This window comes from Lepidothrix coronata, unplaced genomic scaffold (assembly GCF_001604755.1).
Source record: "Lepidothrix coronata isolate B3197 unplaced genomic scaffold, Lepidothrix_coronata-1.0 Scaffold225, whole genome shotgun sequence".
Classification (NCBI taxonomy): Eukaryota; Metazoa; Chordata; class Aves; order Passeriformes; family Pipridae; genus Lepidothrix; species Lepidothrix coronata.
The window spans coordinates 224,054-245,929 of NW_016690405.1; the positions used below are offsets into that span (position 1 = coordinate 224,054).

A 21,876-nucleotide genomic window follows, 5' to 3' on the forward strand; every position below is an offset into this window, starting at 1 on the left:
TGGTTTATAATAGCTTTCTAAGACTACCAGCTTCTTCCTAGTAGCTACACACATGACTGCAGCAACTTTGTGTATACTAGATTTTATACATTGAAGGTTACTAGAGAGTAACACTTTAAAACCTGCATACAAACTTATATTGTTAGGTGTGGATTCAAAATGTTTGGATAGAGTGTTCAGTAAATTAGAACAAATTGAAAATGACTATGTAGTTTTATTAAAACCAGGAAAAAAAGAAAATGAACAATGGAAAAAAAAAATCAGCAGTGCCAAACAATGAAGCAGAACAATGGTAGGAAAATAGTGACAGATGGGTAAAATATAAAGCATAGTAAAAGAATTATATCAGTTGTCATACGTGGTAAATTGTAAAACTGTTATTATTATCAATGTTATTGATTCATTAGCATTTTCCACTGCTTTCTTTTGCTTATGAACAATTATTTGTGATTTATAAAACCAAAGTTTTGATTTTATTTTTTTAAATCTTGATATTACAGAGCATTAAAGATAGCCTGGGGAGACTACAGGGTCGTGTAGAAATTATTCACAGTAAGAAGACACCGGCTTTGCAAAGTGCTACACCAAAGGAAGCAGCAAATATACAGGAAAAGCTGACTCAACTTAATTTTCAATGGGACAAAGTTAACAAGATGTACAGGGAGCGGCAGGCGTAAGTAACTTTTAAAAATTGCTCTTTCTGATGGCATCCATGAATATTTGGCCTACTGTTGATGATTATTTTCTAGTCTTCTTTTTGTGCAGATACCTTTTAAAGTCACAAACAATATTGTCTTGTAACTAAACGTTAAAAGTTTATATAGAATTGTAATTTAATTTATGAGCATTTTTGTAAAATTGAAAATATTTTGACCAACTACCACTTGCATTGGACCAAAATCTGACATCACGCAGCAAGCATATTCCTGTTTCCTTCTAAATGACATACCTTTACTCTGAGATAGTTTTAGGCATTTAGTCTTTTGTACCTTTGTTGTTGATTTAAATATCTGAATATGTGATGTTTGAATTGCAGAGGATTTACTAGTTTGAGAAGTTCTCACTTTGTGTCTAAGGAGCATAGCTAGAATTGTTAACAGCTCTAAATTTGGTGTCATCTTTTCATGAGTTTATATATTACACTTTATACAGCAAGGCTGGACAATCAAGAGAGGTATAGAAAGGCATTAAAATTATAATAAATAAAGCTATGATCTTCTACAGTATCATATAATTTGTTTTTTTCCTCCTACCATATTATTTCTAATATTTGTAATCTGGGAATCATATTATGATACAAAATATAGCCAAGCCTATTTCATATTTCAGGCATGGCTCATGTTTAGGAACACAGCAGTCAGAGGTAGCAACCCAGTGACTTATTTATGCTCTGTAGTACATCGCCGATTTTGGCATTTTGCAGTAAAAGACATAGGTTTATACTTCCTCTTAACTTTTTTATTAAATGATGTATCAGACATTACTGGCAGTGATAGAGAAATTGCTATCATTTATGGGATATACGTTTTTTCCAGTATGAGTAATTTAAGAGTTAACAAATAAGTTTGCCTCAGATAGAAACTCATGGTTTCAAGCATTTATTGAATTACCACAGAAAAGTCCTTGATAATTCTTCTGAGAATGTAAGACATTAATCTGATAATGAAAATCATTATATATATGACTAGTTCCATTCATTTAAATTGTCCGTTCATAGGAATTTTACAAAATTGGCTCTTCAGACGATGCTGAAAACTTGACATTAAAAGTTTCATTTGATATGCTACCTCAAAAGACAATAGATATCAAATATCAAATAGCTTGATATTTTCTAGAATATCACTTCTTGCACTACTCATATGTTTAGAAATATCCCTTATTTGAGAAAATATTTTTATATGCATTAAAATTATTCTATAAAAAATTAACTGAATGTCCAAATAATTATTGTGCTGTATAGTAGGATGAGATAGGATGAGATGGGATTCTAAATGCGTAAGCAGTAACTAGAAGAAAAAAAAATACTTAATGTGGGTTTAGCCTGCACTGATTTTGTCCTACAATCCAATCCTTGACTTTTATGTAGTTTTGTTGTTTAGAAATATTGTTAAAGAGCTGTCACTTTGCAGGTTTGTATTATTTCCACTGCCAGCCAGTCACTAGCTTTGATTTTAGATTGCTGGAAAGAGAAGAGAGTGAAGCTTAAAAATTAATAGTCAAAGAGAATTACAGTAAAAAAGCTAATTCAGTAATCTTCATGTCACCTCTGCTTAGTCTCAATATTTAAAGTGTAAAAAACTGAGACATTTAAAATCTGGTAATGGTTACAAATTCTTCTATGCCCATTACTTTTTTTAAGACTAGCAAGCCTGGTTCTGGTGTGGTAAGAAAAGGTCTTGCTAGTCATGATGCTATGTACAGAAACAAAGGATAAGTTAGAAACAGAGGCTGAAGCAAAGCTTCTCACACAGGTGATAAAGCCTGGGGATATTTGGTGTTATGCTTTTCCCAGAAACTGGCTTTGCCCAAACTCTTATTGCTTTGGTAGACCAAGCTCTGGGAAAACTTTGGAATCTTCTTTTCATAGAGACTGGCTTTGCCCAATCTGTAACTGTTTTAGTAGACCAATCTCTGAGAAACCTTTGGAATCTTCACTAATGCATTTTCTGCCACTGGTACTTAGCAAGGAGAGTAATTCACTGTTAGCCGAAAGTTTGGGCTACATCTCTGACTCTCAGTTATTCCTTACATAGAGTGTAGTGGTATTTAGCCAGCAGCAGAAGTCTTGTGAGGTGAAATGAATGAGTGTTTGTCAAGTATTTTGAGGTCATCAGATAAAGGCACTAGAGAACTGTAAAGTATGATTACTGTCCAGCTGGCTTTTGCCTGGGGGAGTTATCCTCTGTTACTGTGATGGACAGTAATTCAAGGTGATGATAAGCTTGACTGCTGTGGGGAGTCACAGGCCTTTCTTTTTCTTTGAAATCTTTCGTTTGTGGTGTCAGTCTTACTGTGTCACTGTTTCAAAGGTTTAGTTTGAACTCTAGATGATCCCTGTGGCTTCTGCTGTTTTGTGAGGTGCATTTGGGCTGCACACGAATTCTGGGGAGGAGGTGAAGGAAGACAATATGGCCTTTAGCATTTTACTTCTAGCAGTTTGTGTCTGTAAGGGGTGAAAATATCAATGTAAGTCTACCCTTGGGACATGGATGAATCTGTGTTTATGAGATATGCTATTGATGATGATGTTTTAGGACAGTTTTGGGATTATTATTGGAGCTGTCTTGCTTTCAAGGGAGCGTGTCTAAGTGAATGTGAGTATTTGATGTTTGAAAGGTTACAGAAACAAATATACTTGTAACTATGTTTGTTTCTGAATATTGCTTTTAGGAAATCAAAGGCTTCTAGCATGGAAATTATTATTTAAGTAAATGAAAAGTCAAGTGTCATGATGATAGATGGAAGAACAAAACACTTTTCCTTATCTCTCTAGTTTCTAGAAGAGAGCTTACTCTAAATCTCATGGAAACAATTAGAAACACATATGTTGAATTCTTTCGTGTGAAATAGATTTCCTGGAAGTCCTGATTCATATCTAGATACTTTGTAATTAACTTTGTAGTGAATTCCTTTTAATTAGAAATCAAGATAGATTTTTAGTTTGTTTTACAGCAGAGCACACACTGGTTTGACAGGAATACATTATGATGGTAAGCACTCAAATAGCTTTATGAGTCCAGTTCTTCTACAGTATTTGAAAACCTTATTTCACATTGTCATTTTAGCATGTTTCCTGCATTTGAATAGGAGTTCATATTGTACTTGCTGTAGGATAACAGCCAATATTTAACTGAAAGAGTATAAGCAAAAATGCTGTGATCATCCTAGTGTACTCTTTGAGTGGTTTTAGAAACCTAGGATGAATGGAAATATTTACTCTTTCACAAACTTGTATAAATACTAGTCTTCAGCTTACTAATTTTTAAGTAAAGCTTAGATCTAGCATGGTTCTTTTTTAGGAGTGAGATTCTTTTCTATATGAATTAATTTTGGAACATGGTAATTTGTTGTGTTTCCAACAGATAAATGGGAGTGACATCATCTTATACCAAGTGGAATTTGTTTCCTTTATTTCAGTTTCCTGAGTGCAAAGCAAACTCCAGGGAACAGCAGTGGCATGATTTGTCTTTTGTGAGCTAAGGAGTAATTTACAATTTAATTTATAGCTTCAACCTTTGCTTTCATGATGCTAAATTTCTATGTTATCTTTTCCAACAGATGTATTAAGGTAATGCAATCTGAGTTTGAAAGGTAAAGTTTCAGTCCTAGCAAGAATAACCATTCAGATGCCATAATTTGTTCTGTCCTTGTACCAATTTTTCACAGTAGTTTTCCTTCTCTGCAGCAATCTTAGATACTTGTTTTTTGTATTGATCATAACTATTTAGGAAGGGACAGTAACACCAGGTCCCAGTATATCTTAGATGAGAACACATAATATCTGGGGAAAAAAAGAGAAGATAGTAGAAGATAGACTTCTAAATTACTGTCTTATATAACTTTTTGTCTTATCAACCTACCACTTGTAGAAGATCTTGTTTGTTTTTTCAGGATATTGTCTTCCTGGGATATTTATGCCTGTATCTTGCTTCTGTGAACAACACATGCTTCCTAAAAGTAACCTTTCTAACACTTCCAGAAATCATTGAATCAATAAAGTGCAACAAAGTTTCTTGATAATTCTGAAAATTGGAAAAAAGTGATATGCCAGTCATATCAGAAAAGATCACAAATTCATAATAATGATAATAAGAAGAGATTGATGCCTTTATAAAACTCACAGACAACTAGTAATTTTTATAGTAACAAGAGCAAACCATAAAGAACTAATAAATAGGCTTATACCAAGAATTATTTTAATTTTTGAACAACAGTACGACTGTCAGCTATTTCTGAGTAACCTTAAATTAGCTTGGTAAGGGCTGATGAAAAGCATTTATTAGACATAAGGAATCAATTCATTGTCAGAGAAGTAATATTTTGTGGTTATATCTCTAATACCACATAGCAGCAGATTTCATAATCCCTTACTGATATAGTCTGTTGAGTTGAGAACTAATCCGATTCATGTATCAAGATATTAGCAAAAAGAAATGCAATACGCAAATTTTTCGAATGTAAGTAACCTGCCTATGTTCTGTATTACTGCAGAACCAGTAAGCCTTGAGGACATCCCTGTCTCTGATGTCTGAATCAGATCCAGCCTCTGTGCTCTGCTTGCTTAGTAGAAAGTATATAGATATAATACTAAGACATTCAACCCAAGTGATATATTAAGAGTATAGTTATCTTTTCATAATATGAGACGTCTTCTGTCATTGAAGATATGAGTCATCTTACCTACCTTTAACCATCCGGTTTTAGTTATCTATTTTATAGCACTTGTCTTTCTCAACTAAATACTCCCAGGCAATTCTTTCACAAGTAGCTGTTGAACGATATAGCAGGTCCACTGAGTCTTCAGGGAGACCAGACAAGATAAGACTAGAATCAGTACTTTTAGATAGATAAAGTTAGGGGAGAATAATCTTAACCTAGGAAATATAACAAAGCAATGCAGTTTAATTTATATCTGAACGTGTTGTTGTATATCTCTTTCACTAAGCCCAGTCAGCATTTCTTTGTTCCTTGCCTTAACTCTGACAAAGTGAGTGACAAAGATTGAGGTTAACTGGCTTTGTTTCACTAGAGAGAGAAAAGCGACTAGTGGAAGGCCTAGGTATTTTGAGAGAAAGTCATGAATAGTGGCTGCTCTCTTACCTAAAAGTATCTGCCCACATATGTCTGTTGGGGTTGTAAGTCGTGTTACTAAAATTACCCTTGGCTTGAGATTCAAGGTGAAAGTGAAAACCAGAACAGATTAGTTCATCCCCAATGAGAGAAGGAAATTATTTCCTGTCTAATGTTAATCTCAAAATAGCTACCATGCCTTAGTTACATGCAGGGTAGGAGTTTTTTCTTGCTTTCTTTCACAGTGACTCAAATTATTCATTTAGATTTTGAAAAGGGCAGCTTATAATGCTTGACTCTTACAGCCAACATTAGTTGTTAATTTATTTCCATACCCTGCTTACTGTAAGCAGTTGTTTTATAATTAAAATCTTACAACAGATTTGCCACTTAATTTGCCCCCATAATATCACACCATCAAATTAATGTATCAGTAAGTTTCATTGCTTACTCAATTGCTTACAAACAAGTATAAAGTAATGTATTACCAGCAGGTATAATGTAATGTATAAATATTTTATTATGGATAATCTAGATAGGTCTTTCTGTCAATATTTATAAAATGAAGAAACCCGAAATGTACAGAAATATTTTTGTGGCCTAGTTTATAACTAGAAAGATTTGATTTACAGAAAAATCTGTAAAATATTTTTACTTCATATATAGCCATTAAAATGTCTCTTTTCATGCAGGAATGTATATAAAATCATCTTCAAAACAGAATAGCTACAAGTAAAATTTAAAATTATTTGTTAAACTTAAAGAGAAAAGTTGAGGCAGGATGAAAAATAACAGTAGTTTTTGGGAAGAGCTATGTTTATTAAATCTCTGCCATGTGGTAGTTATAGAGTTTAAAATGCAAAATTCTTGGTATGGGAATTGAAGGTGTCTATATTGTAAAATGAGGTGAAAATAAATAATTAAGAATGTCTTTTTATAAGTAGAGGAGATAATCTAGCATGTGTTTGTGCTGTGAAAGTGTTTCAGCTGAAAAAGAATCTTGTGTTTTTAAATCACCAATCCTCAAGCCTGACAATTAGCATAACTTAGCATAACTTTACTGTAAAATGCTCAGTGATAAAAATGCACTACATTCATACAGGAATTATCATGGTGTCTTTTTCTGCTGTACAAACTAAGATTTTCGCTGAAATGTCTGGGAAATGTTATGGCTTAGTCATTAATATGTGGGCTGTAGCACTACGGGAATGCAAATATATATGAAGACAAATACAGGCAGAAGCAAATAGACTGTGAGATGTCTGGATATGAACTGTTTTGGACCTTCATGTCAGATACAAAAATAAGGTGACATCATGGTCAGTGTCATAAGCTATGAGACACGGCTGAAATGCAGAGTATACTTGCTTTAGGGAAGTGCTATGTTAGTGCATCTCTCTAGCTCTACAGATAGTCCTGATTTATAGTTAACCATCTCAAAACTCAGGCAGAGAACATTCATGCTTAGCTACACCCATCTATGTAGATGTAGGCTGAGAGCTGCAGCATTTCCTCAGGTCTGAAACTTCATTTCTGATGACTTCTATTACTTTCTCTAAAGCCTTGACAATTGAGGTATGCTTTCACTGATGGTATTGAATCATTACTTTGTGCTGTGCAAGAACTTTTTAGCTGGATGAATATTTTGATTATTTAGCTGGGTCAGCTGCGCACTGGATGAAGGAAGACGTTGCAGGAACTGCCATTAGGTCCAGTATATACTGGATGTATTAAGGTGAGCTCCTTTGCAGAATTCTCTTGATGCTTTTTAAGGAATTGCTGCTCTCTAGTTGCCATGGTGCAGTGTACACCTGCCTTTAAGTACATCCCTGGAGAGCATTTTTGACAGCAGAGGGAGCCTAGTCTTTTAAGACCTGTAGTTACAATTTTCTGTTTTATACAGTTTTCATCACTGGTGTTTCTCAGTTCTGTACATGTTGTTGCTATCATCTAATACATATAATTTTCTCTTTCTTTCTCCAAGGCAGTTTGAATACAACTTTTTTCTTTTCTTAAATATATTACATATAACCCTACGTGCCAAAGATAAAAAAAAGACACACATTTTGTTTGGACCAGAAAGCAGCAAGTTTTGTGTTATAGACCTTGGTACTAAATAGTTATGAGATTACAAGGTTCAGTCTTCTGTCCTGATGACCTTCAGTAATTCAGTAGAACTGGTCAGCTTTCAAATTTTCTTTTCTTTATGGGCAAGTCAGTGTCTGAGGTGATTTCAGCAAAAGCTAGTCGATATTTCTGGTGTGATCCAAAATGTTATGGCAATTGACCTTATAATAACTGTTTGCTTTTGCTCATTCTTACAGCAGTGGGTACACTGCATATTTATAGAGTAGTCTCTGCTCCCAAAAATTTTTGTAATCTAGAGTCTTGAGATTAATTTAGCCTTGTATTTATTTATCTGAGGAACTACAAATATGTAGTTTTATTTAACACAGAAAAAAAAATCCTTCTTAAATTGAAACAGAGTATTCCAGAGATTTTTTGTAAAAGTAAGCAAAATACCTGTTTTCTATTTACTGTTATTTTGGGGGGACTGTGGCATCCCACCAAATTCATAGATTCCTATTGTCAAAAAGGAATGACAAAAGTCAGATAGTCCATAAAGATTTAAAAAGTTTTATTAGTAAATTATACACATTATAGAAATTGGTATTAGTCCCTTATAGTATAACTACAAAGTACTGGATTTTGAATATGTGGTGAGGTGAAAGGGAGGAGAGAGAGACAGAAAGAGAGAAATATTAAAGAGAGAAAGAAAGAAAGAAATAAAGAGAGAGAGAAAGAAAGAAAGAAAGAAAGAAACAAACAAACAAACCAACCAACCAGCATTGATCCAGCTGATGGGGTATCCAGAGGCACCAACCAGGCTTTGTGGGGATACCTTTTTATAGATAGGTTTTTCCTACCTTGGAGATAAGTTTCTCGGTTTCTTTGCAAATTAGTTATCATGTGCAGTTCATTCTTCTAGACATTTCTGAAAACAAGTCAGAGAGCTTTGGGGGACTTTCGTAGTTTTGATCCCTCCCCACTGGGTTGGTCTTTGGTCGACAGTCCATGCCTCCTTCTCAACCTCGTTTCTGTGCTTGCCCTGTACTGTGTTGTGCCTATCTCCAGGAGCCAGAACAAGGATGTTTGTCCCCAAAAATTGTTGCCCTACCCCTGTATGCCACCCTTTTCAGCCACATCCTGTTCTTTCTCTCAGCCTGTTTTTACCAACAATCCTTGCTTGGCTCCACAGCTATCCAGCTATCCATGTTTGAGACATACACATTAGTCTTCTAGGCTTCTACAGGAGACCATACCTCTGATCCATTGCAAGTAGTTTCTGCTGTGATATTCTTTGTTTCTTCCTGGAATATATAATTTTCTTTTAGATTAGACTTTCATTGTGAGATATTTCATCTGATTGGTAATTATTTTAAGTGTCCAGTTGCTTTTCCAGTAAAAGAGGGATTAATTCTTAGTGTGAGGTTGAAAATGTTCTTTTGAAAGTTACACTAAAATAAAATAAGAGTGACAATTGTTTTGTTCCCATATCATTATGTCTAATATCACTCAGGAAAATTGGGTTCAGGAATAACTTCATTAAGATCTTGAGGCAATTCTCTATCTATTAGGGCAACATCAGAATAACATTGTAAGATGGTACAGCCTCAGTTGTAGTCAGATGATCTGATTTATTCTTTCTGTCCACAAGTGTTGTATGACAGCAAGAAAATTAAAAAGATGTGAGGTGCCAAAGTTGGAAAACAATTAAAAATAAAATCACATAATTCTCACAGAATAGAGATCATACCTGTATTTTGCATCTGTACGTGTATCAGCTAGGTGGCTGGACTACAGATGCCAGACAAAATAGAGCACAGTGACCCTCTCCTTGTCTTTTCAGAGTGTTAAAACAAATAAGATGTTCTTTCTTCTCTCCAGCAACCAATTTTTCAAAATCCTATAACAACACAATTACCTTTGAGACTGATACTTCCTTGTCAGATTTGGCTGAAACTGGCTAAGAAGCTAGAAGATTTATTATTGGAAATGAGTGATGGACAGCATAATCATTGAAGTCTCATTTCCTTAGGTTTTATTTGCTTAGCCTGTTAGTCATAAAGAATTCACTAGAGTCCCTTTTAGCAACTTATCTCTGTGTGATTCCACCTTGCTCCTTATTTTCCCTCCATCCTGAGCTACTGATCAAAGTGTTATATAAGATCTAACTGTGGTGACTTAGAGATTTTCATTTCCTTAATTATTCAGAATAATAGAATAATTCAGGTTGGGAGGAACTTCAAGAACTCTACCAGTCTAATATCCTGCACAAAGCAGGGTCAACACTAGTTGACCAGGTTACTCAAGGCTTTATCCTTAAGACTTAAAGACCTCCAATGCTAGAGACTGCACTACCTCTTGGGAACCTGTTCCAAAGCTTGGCTGTCCTCATGGTGATTTTTTTTTTCTTATATCTAGTCTAAACCTCTCGTTTCCTATTATGCCCGTTGTCTTTCATCCTCACACCATGTACCCCTGGGAACAGCCTGACTGCATCTTCTCAATGACCTCTTCATAGGTGTTGGAGAGCTGCTCTTGGGTTCATCTGAACCATCTCTTCACCCTGTTCCCTAAGACTTTCCTCACAGAACAAGTTTCCCAGGCCCATGACTTGGAGTGAGCCCTGCTGAGCTCACTCCAGTTCATTATGGTCTTGTATTTACAGGCCCAAAATTGGACACAGTATTCTAGATGTGGCCTAATGAGACCTGAGTGTGGAGGGCTAATATTTTCTCTCAGTCTGCTCGCTATGCTGCTGCCAATACAGCCCAGGATATACTTGGTCATCGTTGCTAACAAGTCACACTGCTGGCTCATGTCCCACTTGCTGCCTACAGGACCCTAGAACCCTTTTTCAGAGCCTCTTCCCAGACAATCAGTTTCCAAACTGCATTGTTGCAAGGAGTTCTTCCTTCCCAGGTGTTGGACTTCACATTTGTTCTTGATGAATTTAATGGCTCAACCCTCCAGCCCATCTAGCTCCCTCTGAATGACAGCTCTGTAGTTAAGTATGTTGACTTTTTCACTGATTCTACCCTGATGGGTGATGAATGACTTGAGAGCAACCCTGTGGAGGACTTGGGGATATTGGTAGATGAAAAATTAGATAGGAGCTGGCAATGTGAACTTGCAACCTAGAAAGTAAATGGCATCCTGGTCTGTGACACCTTTGCTGCCTCAGAGTCCTGAGATGCAGCCTGGCTGGTGGCAGAGACTTGTATGGGTTCAGTTCTGTGATGTAATTCTCAACTTGCCCATCATCTACTTCTAGGATTTCTCCTTCTTCAATCATGCCTATAAGTGGAAAGGGCAGGGGGACCCTGCTAGTACTTCTACCTTTGTTATAGGCTCATTATCTTTTTCAGACCTTATGCAGTTCTATTTTTATGGAACTCTGATGTCATACTCATGAAGAAAAAACACTTGACATGGTAGGAGGTACTGCATCTGGTGGAAAATTTTGCAAAGAAATCAGGACCTTCTGATATAAGCATTCTTCTTTTAAGGCATCTGAAGTCTCATGCATTCATCTGTAAGGTTTCCTGCAGTCTCTGTCTAGAATCTTCTTGATATAGACCTCTAGAATATGTTAATAATCAGAGGTTATTGTTCTGTGGACCTGAGAAGGGCTCTTGGAGCATCTGAACTGGATTCCCGTTGGATTAAAGAAATTCAGAAGATATGCTCCAGGAATGCATTTAATGTGCTTCAGCTGCAATGCAGCATTTAGTCTACTGGCTCACAATAGAGGGCTTGAAGTGAAACCTCCAGAAGTATAAAATGTGTAAATTTGCCTCACTGGCTTAAAATTAAGCATTTGTTTAAGCAGTTGCTTAATGCCAGCCTAAGGAGTGACTTTTTCTACTTCTTGGCCAACAGGGGGAGAGATTTCTTTTTCTCTATTCCCTTTTGTTTTCTGCAGTGATTCTAACTACTTGGACTGAGTTTCTGCCTTGTGTTTCAATATTTTGAGTGAGATACACATACACACCCAGATATACACATATGAGAGGTGTTAGGTCCTATGAGTTCATCAGTACATATCTCACGATAATCTTATAACTTTTGAGAATTAATTCATATGGACTAAGAAGTGATTTGAAAATGTTGAACTGAATTTTCTATGAACAATATGAGCAAATATACAGAAGAACAGAATAGGCTATCAATAGTTTTATGTTTTGTCTGCTAGCATGGTTATTGAAAAGCAAAGTATAAGGAAAATGTAGCTGAAGAATATTTTAAATATTCTTTGAACAGCTGCAAAATCAACAATTTCTGGCATATAGTCCCCAAAGTAGAAAGAAATGCCTATGTTTCTGTTCTCAGACAAAAGGAGAAAAGAAGCCCAACAATGTAAGCTCATAGTTTCAATAGCTGTTCAGAAGTAAGCACATTTTAAAGAATTCAGATGACTAGGATTTGTGTATTTAGTATTTATTCAGTAGCTGTCACAGACTTCATCCATTATCTAAGAATTGTATACCAAAATCTAAGTGCTTTTGAAGTTTTCAATATGATAAATTCATCATCTTGATTTTAAAAAAGACGTCTGAAAATAGGATGTTGTTGACAAAAATAGTAAATCTCAGTTTCCAGAATCATCAGTGCATTCTGAAGCAGTAAGAAGTCTGAACCCATTAACTTGGGAGATTAACAGTTTAGGGATGTAGGCTGAAAAAAATGTTTAATTGTTTAATTATTAAATTTTTGCTGAAATATCTATTAACATTTCAGTGTTTAATATAGGCTTCATATATTATTATAGGATGTAAAACACAGTAATTATGATTGCTTTTTGTGTAGAACTAAGAAATAATCAAAATTGAATTAATTTGCAGGTTTTGCCACATAACAGAGTTTTCTTAAAGTTATTGACAAGTGTTGAGCATTTTGGTTTTTCAAGGCCAAACTCTACCCTTCCCTAAGGTTACACATATTATGTCTTGGAGACGTTCTGCAATTCAGTTTTTAAGTTGTGGTATTGTAGATCCAGTCAAGACACATTGCTCTCTCATGATCCATGAGATTCCCTCCTGACTACTCTCCAACAAAACCTTCAGAAGTGTTTTCTGGCTGTGTAGCACAAGACATTTCTACTCAGATGTCATGTTGTTAATGATGACATGCAAAGAAATCATAAGCAGTAATAGAAGCTGTCTTACATATTAAATAGTTCTTAATTCCATACCTAGTCCTATTAGCCTCTTATTCAGTTTCCCTCACAAATCTGGCTAAATCAACTCACAACATCCTACAAAAATATATTATTGTAAGTTTATAATTAAGACAGGAATCACATCTGTGATATTCAGATGCTTTTTTTAAGGTCAGATACAAATATACTGATTTTCCAAGAAGAGAACCTTAAATTCCATCCTAACCTTGCACCCGCAAGAGCATCACTTCCCTCAAGTGCCATCTTTCTGAACACACAGAGGGGCTGAGTGAGAAACTGTGACACTCCAAACCGGAGTGTTTGGAGATTATTTGCATTTTAATGAGTCGGGAAAGTATGAACCTGTTATCCTGTGTGTTGTGGATTGTGTCCTGCTTCAGAAAAGACTGAAGTCTTCACGTAAGGGTTTTTGGTGATTTTTTTTTCCCCCGTTTTTATCCCCCCTCTCTTCCCTGCCGCTCTCCCGGGGCCGGGTCCGGAGCCCCCGCGAGGGGGCGGCTTTGCAGTGAAAGCGCTCCCGGTGCTGTGCGGGACGGACTGAAGCGAAAATTCCTTTTTCCAGGTTTCCACCGTATTTTTTTCGTTTCTGTCAGGGTACAAAATGCCCTCTGACTAGCTGGAAACTGAGATGAAATGTAAATCTGCAGAATCACGGAGTTGCTCGTTCGCTCTCAGACTCACAGGTCTTCATGTACTGCAAAATGTAGCACAGACACCTGTTTGCTCTGGGCTTTTTAAGGCTCTTCCATCCTTCCTGGTTTACTTCTATTTCCCCTCCACCCCCCGATTTCAGCGTAGAACTGGTGGGATTAAGAATTTATCATTAAGGGGTTTATATTGTGGAACAAAGTATTCCTGCTTTTCCTAACAGATGAAAGACTGGCTAGCAACTTACAATGAATAGTATTTTTAAGAGCCATTATACTAATCTAAACAAATCAAATCAATAATATAATCAAGGAAGGAATTTAAGTTTAAAAACTTAAACCTCCAATACAGGTATCCCAGGCTCAAACACATTTCAATTATGATTCCTTTAATCATTTCTATTTTTTTCCCTTTGCACTGCACACAACTGTGTACCTTGTCTGTGTGTCTAGCATTTGACAACTTGGTAGATGAGTGAAAAATCAGAAAGCATGGAAATACTTAGCAGAATAATGTTGCATTTTCATATTGTCAGGGTGATTAATGACAAGCACTGTAGTTTGCCCATAAAGGAAAAGCAGCAAATATGGTTGCATTTCTGAATTGATAGTCTTTAGTAGACACAGTGGGAGACTGAAAGCCTAGAAATAAATTCCTCTAATAACCATGAGAGTGTCTTTGTCCCTGCAGTGCACTAAACAGACCAACAATTTTCTTCACTATCTTCAAATCCTCTGGCATAATAGCAATGCCAGTTCTAGTGCATTTCTTTTTTCCACTTTGGATGCACAATCATTTGGTCGGTTCCCCAAGTCTCTACGAATCCTATAAACCCATGTCATCTTCTACGTCCTGTAGCAGGGAAGAGCTTATTTCCAAGATGTCTGCATGAAAGTACCCATGAAGTATGGTGATCCTAGCAAATACTGAGCTGTTCATGTTTGCTGTTTTGGCATCATTTCTCCAATCAGTTCTGAAAATTCAATTTGATTTGTAAACAATACCTGCATACTTTGTCTGTTTCCTTTGTAAAAATGAGAGGGCAATTGTCCTTACCAGACAAAGAGATATATAGTTCCATGGCAAGTAAACACAAGGGCTCCTTAACCATTTGCCTCCTGTATTGTAATGCTGATTCTTCTCTTTCTCATAGTATTGTGAGTCAGAAGCAGCTCCACTGCTTTCAGTGGATTGGCACTACTAAAGGAAAGGAAAAATTCAGGAAAAGAGCACTGGAACTCATGACTCCTGAAAGAGATAGACATAGTTTTGCAACAAGCTTTTGTTTCAGCTTAGGGTCTGTAGAGCAATAGTGTACAATCATTTATGAAAACATTTATAGAAAGATACTTCTCAGTCAACTTGTGTCTCCAAGTGAATTCCCAGCTGGATTCACCATTTTTATTAAACCTCTTTTTCAGAGTTGTCATCTACCGTTATAGCAGAAGTCAGCAGAAGTTACAGATGCTTAGTTTTTGAAATCAAGTCCATGATATTCACTGCAGACAAGAATTTGACAAAGGTGTAGCATCTTGTCTAGTGAAAGACAAGTAGGAAGTAATCACAGTTGATATATCCTTTTTCTTCACCAACTCAGATTACTTCAGTAACTGGTTACTGTTAACTCAATAGTCTAGTCGTGGTCCTTCAAAGTAGCTAAAGGAAAGAAAGCTAGTATAATCATAACACAGAAAGTTGGAATAGATAGCAGTGAGTGTAGCTGCTAGAAATGTTGAAACAGTAATGTTTCAATGAAAGAACATTCTTTACATCATTTGAGCATTGTAGAACATGTTAAGATAGAGCAGAAATGATGTATCAATATTTATAGTCATTTGGAGACTGAAGCTGAGAACAGGATTCTTGATTCAGCTTGCCCTTTGTGCTGTACCAGCATAACTGGTGGCTCTGGGAGCAAGCTATGTGTAGCCTCTCCACTCTTAAGGATTCTGACAGAGACAGGGGAGGTGCACATTTTTTGTGAAGATTACTACACAGTCAAGTTCTGAGTTGTGTGTGGTTCTACAGTCTTGAATAGGTTATGCCCATGAATAGAGTAAGAGAAGGTTGTAGTGGGAAGTTGTCTGTGAACAACCTGTAGCTTTCTAGGACTTACCATTATCTAAGATTTTTATATTGTATAAACTCGCAACTTTGATTAAAGTGCATACAGTGATTATTCTTTAGCTTACCTTTGAATTGTCTGGTCACTAAACAGTGGATTACATAGCAGAAGTTTCAACAAAACCCCACAGTTTTGACTCTCTTAAATTTTCTCTCTCTTCTCTTTATAACTTCAAAACAACAATACTGTCTTGCACAAGATGTCCAGACAGCTGCGCTCATTCTCTTCCTCCCTTTTCATTTTCTTTTTTTTGATACTTTTTCATTACTATACCCTATGTATATCCTAGGATGCAATCAGAGTTTCTTGCCGGTTAGGCTAAATGACAAGCAGGTTCTTTGCTTTGCACTTTTGAAGGATACCAAGCTGATAAGGTTCTCCAGATTCCTTATGTTTATAGAGAAGGAAGAGCAATAGCTACTAGCACAGCTTTGTTATACTCTGCCTTGGTCCTAAGAAATGAAAAAGATGAGTAAATAATGTACCATTGTCATTAATGCATAGTTATTTTAGACATTTGGTATTTCTAAATTTGCCAAACCCTATTCATTCTGCTGCTATCAACAATGTTTGTAAAGAAGACTATGTATACAAATTCATCCAATCTAGTGAGCTAAACATGACCTGAAGGTTAATGACTGCTCACCCTACTCCTACCTTTGCTAAAGGAGAGAAGGACAAAGTTCTACTTCGTATTTGCCAAACCGGTAGATGAGAATGAAGATCTAGTGACAGTTTTCAGATTCCTGAAATCGGCAACCGAGATGTGAAGCAGAGTGGTGTCAGCTTCCCCTTGATACTGATGGCCTCTTCATCCCCTCCTGATGGAGCCTGATTGCAGCCTCAAGCATTAGAGCCATGAAAACTATGACTAGACAAGTGGATTTGGAAAAGCTTTACTAGGTTTGGTTTAATTTTTACAACTTTCCCAAATCTTCATCTGTTACCCAATTCCATAAGCCCTGATCCAGATGACTGCCTGGAGAATGGTGGAGCTACTGCAGATGGGCTGTTTCTCTGTGAGCAAAGGTGTCTGTGAAGTGAATGTGCACCCTGAACATAACCCAGCACCCAGCCAGCTCAGCCTTGACAGTGGTAAATAGATTTAATCTTGCCCTCCATCTGCGCAAATGTTTTGCAGTTAGGCTTGACATTAGTGCTGTTTGAATTTAGAAAAGTTATGTTACTACCACAGAGTAACACACATATTCTATCTAGGAAGTCTAAATTTTAATATTGGGCTCTTACTGCATCACTGTTTCTGCCATTTATTGATAGAAAGCACAAGGAATCTTGGCTACAGTGATGTGATAATCCTTGAGTTTAAACATTTTCTCTGGTCAGCATTTTTATATTTGAAATATTTTTGAAATATAAATTACACACTGGAGTCATCAGTATATACCAGGCAAATACTGAAAAATTGATGTATATATGTATCTATACAGATGAGTGTACACGTGTATATTGCACATACACAGCTAAACTGTTGAATTAAACTGCTATTAGAAAAAAACTTATTAGAAGTTACATTAAAGATGTTAAGAAGATTTTACTTGTGACAATGAAGAATCTAACAATTAGGATTAAATATGATTTTAAGGGATTCTCATTTTAATGCTCCTGATATTGTAACTAATACAAATGGTTCGTTGTGTGTGATTTCTACTAATATGCAGCTCCTTCTGTCATCTAGTTTTCTACTGAGACATATTTATAGTAAGTAGAATAAATTAATTACAGAGCCTTGTAATACAAGGATGTAATTCCATCTAGTAAAACCCCCTGAAGTGGAACCTTGAGATGTTTGCCATGTAAGGGAAGCAAAGCATAGGTAAGTAGACTTTGCTGCTGTGTCAAAGCTTTTCCCTCAGGGTAATGTCCAAAAATAAGAAAGATTGTTTTATTCTTCAGCAGCTTGTTTTATTAAGCTTTTTCTTGGCTAGCAGAGAAAGCAGTAGGATTCCTTCTACCTTTCATCTCCTTCTCTTTCTTTTGTATGCATGTGTCTATAAATGAGCAGCTTGTTTTCTTCCTGACTAATTTCAAGCAGACTAAACACCTGCTTTACTTTTTTACCTTTATAGGTAAAGCCATAAGTTTTGAATTTTAAACATGATTTTTTTAAAATCTCAATCTACTTATTTGACCATCTGTTGTTAAAGGAGCAATGAAAGTAAGATTTCTCTATGAAATATAAAGACAGATCTTGGGGTGACTGGAGTATTTTTATCTGTGTTTACAGAGAATGATGTGCGTAGTCAGCAGTTTCTTTCTTCTACAGTTGTTCACCACTTTTATAATAGTTTCAGTTCATTCTGTACAACTGCTATACTGCAGAAGCCCCATTAGGATCAGTACTGTTCTTTGCTGTGCTGGAATGTTCTTATGACAGTCACCAGATTCACCTGGGACTTAACAAGACCTAATCAGGGCCCAGAGAACCACAAAAATAGCTTACCACAGCTTGGTCAAAAACAACTGTTCTTCCCTAGTTAAACAACTTAGCATGTCTTTTCCCACAGCGATCTGGGAGAGATTAGTTGAATGGGAGAGAGCTATATTTATCCTCAGGAACTAGCAGAAGACTAGAAGCCTTTTTAAAACTACTTTAGGGGTTTTCTTTTTAGAAAAATCAAGCTGATTGTCACCTTATAAATGGACTGTACGTCCCTCCCTCTCTTGGAAAAGAAAAGTTGCTTAAGCTTATAGAGCTTCTTTGCTGTCATTGCTTTTATCCTCTGGGGACTATCACTTTGTGTTTCCTAGTTACAGAAGGAAGGGGATAAAGTATCTGTGGAGAACCAATTGCAGGAGCATCCATTGCTGTTAGCTGGTTACTCTGGTAAGCAAGGGATTTGCAAGACTTACTTTAGTGCTGGAGACAAAGCAGGGGGACTCTCAAAATCTTTTTGTGAAAATCTGATTCAGTGCTATTTTCTACTAATAAATAAGTTTGTACCATAGAACTGCAGTTCTGCAAGCTCTAAGAAAAATGTAATGGTATTTTGAAATTATTGGCTATTTGTCCAAGCAGTGTTAGGAACTGTAATGATTTTTTTCCAGGCATGGTAGGCTATGTACCATGAATGGGATTGGAATGTCAGGTTGTCTTTCAGGCAGAAACTTCCATTTCTGTCTAACTCATGCATCTGATAAGCAGATCTGAAGAGTTGGAGAAAAAATGTGTTGCTAGGCTGGAAATTCCTGAGATACCAGCCACAAAGTAAGGTGGGAAAATATGATTAATAAGGGCAGGAGAATTAAAGCCTCCTCAGTCCCTGTTGTAAATCCACACTTCTTAGTTGTACCTTATTGCTCTTAAGAACATTTCATATTTTTCCAGTGAAAACTGAATTGTTCATTGTGCTAAATATTAGAAATCACAGAAGACATACTTCCTTTTAACAGAGGATCGGTATTGAAAGAAATCTATGTTATTCTAGCACAAACCTTACCCATTCTTCTCCTATGTGTTGCTTGCAGCCTTCCTCAGGATTCTTTCCTGCTTCAATTTTCTTTTCTGTAAATTTAATGAAACAGTAAATGTTGCCGACAGTTCAAATTACTTATTTGTCTTGCTTTGAGGAAAAGTGCAGAACTTGTTTGGAAGATTTATTTCCAAATTCCAAACTCCTTGATTTTATCACTAAATTAAAAGTTCTATGTTAAATTCAACATAAGCTTATGTTCCGTAACATTTAAAATTCTTGTGGTGTATCCTGGACAATTTTCCTCAAAAGAGTTCTCAGGGCTTTTTTATAACACAAAAATCTATAGTCTCCAGAGGCTGCACCTGTAGAAATAAATAGGTCAGATGTACATCATGCAAAAAAATGTTCATAGATTTAATCTTTCATAGCACCTGATTAATGTTTCTGCATGACACAACGCAGTGATAAAGACCCTAACACTCTTATTGCTGTGAACACACCTACAAAGTCAGTATGTGCCACTAAAATGACCACGTACCCATCTTTAAAAGATGGGCAGCTCCATCGTGCTTACCAACTCTTTATGTTAATAAAACACCCAAAGCTTTCTGCTTTGATATAGTGCTAAGAAAATTTATAGTTCTGAATTTTCATACCAAAGTGTGTCTCTCTAAAACATCAAAATATGAGTTATGAAAACTCCACTTAGTGAAATAAGCACCACAAATATTCTGTAGAGCTTTATGCATCACATTTCTTTGGTTAGTTTATCTACAAAGAAGTAAAATAAGCCTTATGAAATAGTTAGGTCACAGTAGCAATAGCAAAGTATGGGCGTTTTAATCATGTCTGTTTTAATATAGCTGACAGTTCAATTAACAGGTATTAACTAAAAATATCTCTAGCTGGGACACTTAATAACTAGAAGTTAATTGTAACTGCTTAGAAATCTCATCTTTTTCTCTTCAGAATTTCTTATGCCTAGAATCTTGCTATAATTCTTTGGGACCATAATTGCACATTGTTGTACAAGGAAGTAAAAGTTATTGTACTCAAATCAGAGGAAAATGGAACATATTAATTGTTATTAAACAGAGCTCTAATATCTCAATGCAAACTTTAAATGAATGTGTAAACAAACTTATAATATTGTGAGTGAATAAAGATTGGTAATCTGAACAAGTCAGTGTTAAATTAAGCTTATTTTTAAGTTTCAGATCTTTTGTAAATAACTCTTACGGTCTAGTGGGACTGACATATGGACTATATGAAAGATCAGAGGCTCATAAAATGTGAGCATCTTTTCTCTGATAGGAAGGCTATGTCCGTTCAAATTCTATTGATTCTTGCTGTACTGCTGTGGTCCCCAAAGACTAGATTTCTGTTTAGCTTCTGTGTTCTAAAACAAACAAACAAATAAATAATGTCATTTCAGGTAGGAGATAACCGAAGACAGAAACTTCCTTAAACTTACCTGTTACCATCTTAATCTATATAACCTTAGAGTCTGTTTCAATTATATTCTGTTTTTTTCCTCCTGGTTACTGAAGAATAGGATGTGCAATGCAGACACTCTACTGCTCAGAAAGATTTATGAAGGCCTTTGCAGCAGTGTCTGACCATGTTACATTGTACAGTGCTGGTCTCTGTCATCACCTCAGTAACAATTTTTTTTAATGAATAACTCGCTTGCATAATTTGAGCTAGCTTCACACACATTTTATTCTTTGAGATCAGTGAGGAACAGATAGGATGATGTGTTTCGGATTCTTTACTAGACTTAGAATCATAGGATATACTGAGTTGGAAAGGACCCAAAAGGATCACTGAGTCCAAATCCTAGTCCCTCACAGGATACCCCATGCGCCCAAGAGCATTGTCCAAATGCTTCTTGAACTCTATCAGGCTTGGTGCTGTGACCACTTCCCTGGGGAGCCTGTTCCAATGCTCAGCTACCCTCTGGGTGAAGAACCTTATCCTAATATCTAATATAAACCTCCCCTATACTGGACAGGCACACTTCATGCCTCTGAGAGTTGCCTTCAGAACTCATAGTGGTTTTCTGGAAGCTATTCCATCCAGTCACCATGAACTTTCCTAACTGAGTTGAATCAAGTGGTAGCAAAAACTTGCATTGCTGACTGCCCTTATTTGCATGCTGGTATGACATCAGACAACCCAGACATTGTCTAAGTGTTTAAAAAGCAGTTCCACTATCTATCATTATTTCCACACCCTAATAAATAGTTGAACCTTCTTGTCGTTCATTTGTCTTCAGCAAGCAGCTAGATCCAGATACCTCTTTTCTTGTGTGTAAACGTGCTCAGCTAGTTTGTGGGCAAATGGTCTTTGGTCTCCAGATTTTGCATCAGCATATTAGATTTTCAGATCATGTGACTCATTCCTCTCTAACTTCCAAAGGCAGCATACAACAGTACTCCTAATTCGTGCTCTACAAGCAAGTATGGTGAGAGGAGTCACTGCTTCTGCACTGAAAGACAACCAATTTCTGAAATTAGTACATTCAGTGTCAGAGTCACTTATTGGGAGTCTATTAATCAAGAGTGTTTAGGATGCTAGAGGGTCTGAATGATGTTGTCATAAGTGGGAGGTTGAAAACTATGCACTCTAGA

The 21,876-nt window shown here is 36.2% G+C and overlaps 1 protein-coding gene across 11 annotated transcripts in view; it reads left to right on the top strand.

The window, feature by feature from the left end:
* The window catches only part of DMD (dystrophin), a 799,860-nt gene that overhangs the window by 221,868 nt on the left and 556,116 nt on the right, over positions 1–21,876 (top strand). For all 11 annotated transcript variants that reach the window (XM_017833948.1, XM_017833947.1, XM_017833942.1 and 8 more), the window contains one exon: positions 501–673. In XM_017833948.1, the coding sequence (XP_017689437.1) occupies positions 501–673 (173 nt within the window). The remainder of the gene's footprint in view (positions 1–500; positions 674–21,876) is intronic.